Source organism: Zea mays, chromosome 5 (genome assembly GCF_902167145.1).
Source record: "Zea mays cultivar B73 chromosome 5, Zm-B73-REFERENCE-NAM-5.0, whole genome shotgun sequence".
In the NCBI taxonomy this organism is placed as follows: domain Eukaryota; kingdom Viridiplantae; phylum Streptophyta; class Magnoliopsida; order Poales; family Poaceae; genus Zea; species Zea mays.
Genome location: NC_050100.1, coordinates 161,863,010 through 161,870,273, shown reverse-complemented (window position 1 = coordinate 161,870,273; position 7,264 = coordinate 161,863,010). Strand labels below are relative to the sequence as shown.

The window sequence follows — 7,264 nt, the reverse complement described above, 5'->3', positions numbered from 1 at the left end:
AATTTAAATTTGCCAAATAAGAATTCATCCTTAATTATGTCATCAAATATTGGAGATGTAAATTTTCTCTCAACACAAAAATAGAACTTTCGGCTGTCTTCAAACTTCACAACCGACATACTACATAATAATTTGTCCCCAATTGTAACCTTTAGTACATTGGAACAGGTGTCACCATCACCACACTTATAAGTGATGTCAAATTAAAAGAAAAGAACATTGTAATGGAAAACTGAAACAAATGCAAAATCGAAAGATTTCAAAACAGAGGATTAAGGTGACTAAAAATGTACACTGACATGCATATCCTCATATGTAAACATTAACTTTATTACTTCTGAGGGATTTCAATGTTACACTTTTGTTGATGATACAGTGGAAAACGATGGAAGTGGGTAACAACTTTGAAGTCGAATATAGTTAATGGCCATTAAGCAAATTCTTCTTCTTATGCCTTTGGCAGAAAGATTTCAGCCTCTCAAGACCATCAAGAAGAGAAGATGAATCAATGGCGAAAGTGATACGGATCCAGTTTTCCATTCCCAAAACACTCCCTGCATTGGAGAAACACATGTATGTAAGCTTAAGGAGATGTTGGTATCAATTTAAGAAGAGAATCTTAACCAGTGCATTAGAGTAACAAATATCTACTTGTCTAGCTTAAATAGTTAGATACTTATGCCTAGTCGTAAAAGCTACTCCCAAAAATCTCACAAGTTACCAAGGTGTATTTCTCTCTGTCTATGTCATTAACATCTATAAGTTGATAAAGGAGAATCATCCCTCATTTATATATCAGTGAATCACTTATGTTACATTTTTCTCATATGAATAAAAGATGGTTCATGATTGTATTCCAGCATTAATCCGCTGTTAATTTCTTAAACCATTTCTGAGCCCAAACGTACAGTTAAGCATGGAATACTTGTAACCTGAAACAGACAATTGCTAGAGCCAAAAATAAGTTTTTGTCAGATATGTTTTTTTTCTTCAAAAAATCAAATTCATCTCACCTGGACACAAAATCACGGACTCTTCTTTTGCCAGCTTGCAACAAAAATCAATATCATCATGGATGCTCTCCAAAAGATACAAATTTAGTTTCACCTGTTTGTGACTTCTCCAAGTTAGAAAACTGACAAACATGTTCTAAGCCTATCTATATGTTTCATTCAGTATGGTTGTGTAACAGATACATATATATAGAGAGAGATAATGTTTATATAACATGATTAATTTTGATAAAATAAATAAATAATTTGTAAATAGATAAGAGCTAGTGTAGTAAACTGAAACTTTTATATTACGTTCAGGTGCAGCTGGTTGCTCTAACACGATACTTAATTGTTACTTTTTTTTTTTGCTCAACCACTATAACAGCATACAATTTAGTAAATTGATTACCATGACAAACATGGAACCTTCTGGCTTGTGAGGGCATGTGATGCACTTGATGTCCTTTATTCCGCTGAAACATATCTCTGATGTTTCCGCTAGCAGACCAATGATCCTCTTGAAAAAATCTTCCTTTGTGTTCTTAAGAATATGGGGAAGCGCTCCCTAATCAAAATTTTTACAATACCTCTTAGTTATCCGAGACAAACAAAGGTCTCTGCTTTCATTATATAAAAAAAAATGAATGGATACCAGTGTTGGGGAAAATGCAAAAGCCACTAACCTGAACAAAAGTTGCCGGATCTGTTGAAACGTTAAGGAAGTTTGTGATCGATGCAATGATCTGCAAAAAAATCGATAGTGAAACAGCTTAGCAACACTACTTGAAACAAGGACATAAGATATGAGCTAATGATCTATTACCTTGGTTTCTTGCAGAACCTTGTTGGGATCACATACGGCCACCCAACCAAGTCGCCACCCAGGCACTATCCATCTCTTGGACAGTGATCCTATGGTCAACACAGGGGCAATGTGGCCAAAGACACCCATGGGGACGAAAGGGGTGTCCCCAAACACCAGATTTCCGTACACCTCATCAGCGATGACCAGTATTCCAAGCTTCCTTGCCACCTCCGCGACCTAGATGACACCAGGACAGTAGTGCTTTAGAACACACAAACCGATCCGATCCCATCCAATCCAAATGGCCAGCGAAAGATAAGCAGGCTAGCCGTGCCTTGGCCAAATGCTCTCGGGTGTAGACACTCCCGCAAGGGTTGTTGGGGTTTATGATGACCATGGCGGTGGTGTTCTTGTCGGCGATCGACTCCAGACCGTCGATGTCAATCTCCCACCCTCTCTCGGGGATCAGATTGAACCGGCGAACTTCCAGGTTGTGCAGCCCTGCGCGCGCCTCGTAGTTCGGATAGCCCGGCCTCGGGAGCAGTATGTTGGTGCCCGGCTGCGCGAGGACTGAGACCACCACCTCGATGGCTTGCGTGCCTCCGGCGGTGACGAAGATGTCGTCGCTCGACAGCTTGTATGGAAGGTCGCTCGACAGGTGCTCCGCCAGAGCACTGTGTTTTTTTTTTTAAAGCAGGGCAAAAATTCAGTGTTCGTATAAGGACGGATTTGAAATTTTATAAATATAAATGTAAACACTAAACAGGCTATGCCAGTCAGTAATGAGTACGAAGGAAGATATGAAGGAAAAAAAACTGAAACTATTCATAGGAGCTCGTTAAGAAAGGTAATTAATGTACCTTTTTAGACAATATTCTGCCAATTATTTATCGCGTAGTTACTAACTACCGGAATGTTTGTGTGTATTTGGCAGTGTTTGGCCTGTCTTGAGAGTCCTGTATGCTGAGAGTTGCTGACAGCAAGTCCGATCGAGTGCTTCATCAGAACAAGCAAGTCCACTCCAGCAAGGCAGCAGGTGCCAGGTGGTTTCCTTTCGCGTTTCGAAATACGTACTCGTTTGTGCCGTGTTAGTAGATTACTAGTAGTAGGAAGAATTAAGGGATTATTAAGACACGTCTCCATCATGACGAAAAGCCTTTTTTTCCCCCTTGGTTGCCGAAAACTTGGTTCAGTTCAGAGTTCAGAGGTGGTTTTGCCGGAAACGTCAGGCTACAGCAGCCCGGCCCCCCCGGCTACGGAGCCACAGAGCAGGTGGCGTGCCACGTCGGACGCGTGCATGACACGTCGGACGCGTGCTTGGCCATGCCTACTCCGCCTAGGCAGATCACGCGGTGGGGGCGGCGGAGGCGAGCGCGAGGCGGCCTCGTGGAACACCGGCGCCGGCACGTGCACGTGCCATACCAACCTTTTTTTTCAATCTCCTTGCTAATGAGGAGTGTGCCTCGTGATTGATGCTATGCAATTTGAATCAGAGCTTATCCTATAATTAACTACTCTGAACAGGATACCTTTAAAAAAAACTGCAAGTATGAACGTAAGAATGTTTAGGGCACATGGCTTGAGCTTAGAACGTGAGATGAGGCCGATAAAAGACAGAGATCGTTCTGAACTTGAGGTCACATGGCTACTGGTACTGGGACTTCGAGCTTAGAACATGTCGAGGTCCATAAAGACAGAGATTGTTCTGAACTTGAGCTGTACTAAACGATATACCTATACCCTATATATACACTATAAACAATTTCCTTTGAGATGCCTATGCTAGGATGGATCGACGGATACGATGAACACGACAGCTCTGAACTTGAGCTGTACTAAGCAATGGCTTCATTTCAAAGACAGAGAGATATAAGAAGGTTGCAAGCATTGAGCAAGCGAGCCTCCACGCATGTGCGTTACAAGACAGAGTAGTGTTTGATTTTTTTTATTTTCTAACATATACTTACTACACTCATAATAAATTATAAAATCCCGGGAGAAATACAATTGGAAACAGGCAGATATACATGGACCGGACGTCCTTTCTAGGCAGGCAGGTCTGACGAGGTTTCCTTCGTCTAGTGCGGTAGTGCCAAGCCAAACAAACATGCAACTGAACCAGGACAGACACAGACGTGCCACGTACGCCGCAGCGGTTGGTGGTGGCATCGCGCACCGGAGCAACGTGCGCACCACCGACCGAGCGAGCGAGCATGCAGAGACGGAAACGGATTTGCCCAGGACAGCACAGCACATCACAACTCACAAGAAAGAAGGAATTGATTGACCGTACCGGCGGGCTTCGGGGAGGCCGACGCCGGCGGGGTAGCAGTTGAACTTGCCGGTCCGGAGCGCGGCGGCCACGGCGTCCTCGGCCTCGGCGGCGGTGCGGAAGGCCGGGAACACCGAGGGGTCCCCGTGCGCCAGCGGCAGCACGGGCCGCGGGTCGCGCGCGTCCAGGCTCGCGCTGATCTTGAACCGCACCGCCCGGATGCTCATCTTGTCCCCCGCAACGGCCAGCGCGCCCTCCTTCGCCGCCCGCGCGAACCGCCACTCCGCGTGCCCGCCGCCGTTCTCGTGCCCGCTGCCGTTCTCGCCGGCGTGGGTCGCCATGGGGTTGTACACAAACAGGGGGCGACACGGGCGAGAGAGAGAGAGAGAGATGGAGAAGGGAGTTGTGGGCTGTGTAGGCCGGAGGGAGAGGGATTGGCTGCGCGCGACGCGAGAGCTGTGGAACTCGATGACTCGAGTTGGTTTGGTCCCCGGCGACGGCGAGGCGAGTGTTCCAGCATTTTATAGGCGGCCGCCAGCAAGTTAGGGCTGCGGGGCGGGTGGCACTGGCACTGGCACGATTCACGCCCCCCGGCCGGGCTCTGCCTTTGCCTGTGTGGAGTGTGGCCGCTTTGGCAGCGGACGGAGACGGCATCCTCTCGTGTCTCGTCCTCACTCACTGCTCCGTTTTGTCCTCGAGCCGGTGGCGCCAGGTGCGTGCCTGGTACCATACAAACGCAGACGGCTGGTAGCATACAAACGAAGACGCCGGTAGGGTGGTCCGTGCACGCAGCATGCATGATCCGCGCAGTCCTTGCTTGTCTTTCCCTGCTGCTGGCTAATCTACTTTGTTGGCTCATCAACAAAAGTGTTGTGTCAATCAGCAGAGTGTGATCCACACCAACATTGGAGGCAGGCAGTTCGGTGTCAAGCATGATCCTCTGACTTCAATGTTTCTTATACTGTGGTACGGTACGGTCGCTGGTAGAGGCGGAGACAGGTGCATGGCCGTCAGGGCCATGGCTCCGGACGTTGTCTAAAATTTTTAAACCTCTCTTACAACATAGCAATCACATGATAGCAATCACATGATGGTTGTTTATATCTACTCTACTAAAAACCGGCCTCTAGATGGCTGATTCTAAAGATCACACTGACGTCTCTGTCACCAATATCATCAAGTCGACCATGAAGGCACTCTTGGCTTATGGACAACAGCATTTTGAGGGCCTCATGAGACGAGAAGATGAAGAAGTGCTGCGACAACTCGCTAAACAGCGCGAGAAGGCAAAGGAAAAAGTATCTATCACACTTCACGGTGGCTCGCTACCAGAAGATCATCCGTCAATGGGAGATCGATATAACATCTCTCCTACCTTCGCCTCAAACTCCCACTATAAGCATTTCGTTTCAACCTTTTAAGGCTTTCATAGAACAGCGGGGGATCAGTTAAAACAATATATAGACTAATCTGTTAAATGATGGGTGTGTTCGTATGAAAAATCTACTGCCCCTAGTTTTCCCTCGCACGAACTAATATGGAGCCAAACACACCTAACACGTCGGCTAGAAATAGATCATCCTAGACCTAGCCATTGTATGGTATGTCTATGAATACGTTCATAGCACCACCATAACCACCGTCGTCTAGCATGCAACTGGCTCTAAACATGATCGAATTGTCCGAGAGTCATCTCGGACCGTCCGGCTACCTCACGGACCGTCTGGCATCCTTTGCTGGGTCGTCCGACCCTACACAAGCCCACGCACAAACCACCTAGGCAGCGCCATATACGACCAGACTGTCTGAGTATAACCCTAGATCGTTCGACTTGGTCGTGGACCGCCTGGTCGCTTACACCTGACCGTCTAGGTATGCTTACGCGAAACACGGAGCTGCATAATATGCGCAATTTTTGCACCCATCACAACAACACTACGACAACCCGCTGTCATCATATTATAACCATGTCATGCCTTATCATACACACATGGCCGAATGTAAGGAAAATGGACCCAGGCCATTTGGCTAAGTGATTTTGGTGTTGATGATCAACATAATCTGTGTACTAATGTGTTTGCGAGTGTTTGTGTTTGAAGTTCATAGGACGCAAAGAGAATTGGACTAAGGCACTGAGGATGCAACACTTCAAAAGAAGACTTAAAAGATGTGTAGAAGTCCAAGAGCAACAGAAGCCTAAGGAAATAGCAAAGAAATCCAAGAAGAGCGCAGTCAGCCAACGCTCTGGTGGCGCACCGGACAGTGAACAATACATGCCCAGTGTGTGACCGGACAACCCGAGCAAAGAGCCCGCAACAAGGGACTCTCGGGGTTGTAGCACCGGACTGTCTAGTGTGCACCAGACAGTCTGGGTGTCGGATCCAACGGTCGACTGCTACAAACCTCAACGATCGACTGACGTGGCTAGGGCACCAGACTGTCCGGTACGTCAGACGACAGAGCAGTCAGCTTTCTGTCCAACGACTATAATTGAGGGGAGGCTATATATACCCCTCCAACCGGCCATTTGAAGGTGTGAAAGCCCAAGAAACATACTAAGACGTATTGTAGACATTTCCAAGTGCTCAAACACCCAAGTGCTTAATAGAATCACTCGGTGATTAGCGTAGGTGCTTTGCGAAGTGTTTAGGCTAGTTAGACCGCTTATGTACTTACTCTAGGTGAATCCTAGTTAGTTGAATGAGTTTAGAAAAAACCACACAACCCCTCAGCTCTTGCGCGAGCCGTTGTAATTGTACCGAGTGGGACGAGAGTCTTGCGAGACCGTGACAACCGAGTTTGTGTCACGGTCGCCACCATGTACCATGGTGGAGACCTCAAATTCATGCAGATGCGAAGCGGCCATGGTTATGACTCAACTTATGGTGATGGCTATGTGAACTAGGGTTTGTGGAGTGTTAGGGAAGATGAAACAGTAGTGAAAATGTGTTCACTAGAAAGATGATTGTTCGTGGAACCCTAAGAGTCAGCATGTGGTCCTATTTATAAGCAACAACAAAAACCAAGAACCGTGAAGCTTCTATTAAGAAATTAGAAGCTTAAGCGACGTGAATCGATAGAATCTGAAGCACCAGTCCAGAGTTTTAGTCAAGTCTTGAACAGTAAAAGGTCGAGTCCATGGACTTGGGGGCTCCATGGACTCAGCTAGGTCAATACGCATCCTAATTTGGC

At 46.8% G+C, this 7,264-nt stretch overlaps 1 protein-coding gene across 1 annotated transcript; it reads right to left on the bottom strand.

Annotated features, from left to right (window-relative positions):
• Positions 1-315: 315 nt before the first annotated feature.
• On the bottom strand, positions 316-4,556 carry LOC100191283 (uncharacterized). Its single transcript, NM_001136717.1, has 7 exons — positions 4,094-4,556; positions 2,135-2,474; positions 1,819-2,037; positions 1,679-1,738; positions 1,405-1,560; positions 1,014-1,107; positions 316-554 (listed from the first exon to the last, which is right to left on the bottom strand). Exons 1-7 carry the CDS (start codon positions 4,411-4,413, stop codon positions 421-423), a joined length of 1,323 nt encoding a protein of 440 aa, NP_001130189.1. The 5' UTR covers positions 4,414-4,556; the 3' UTR covers positions 316-420.
• Positions 4,557-7,264: the final 2,708 nt, after the last annotated feature.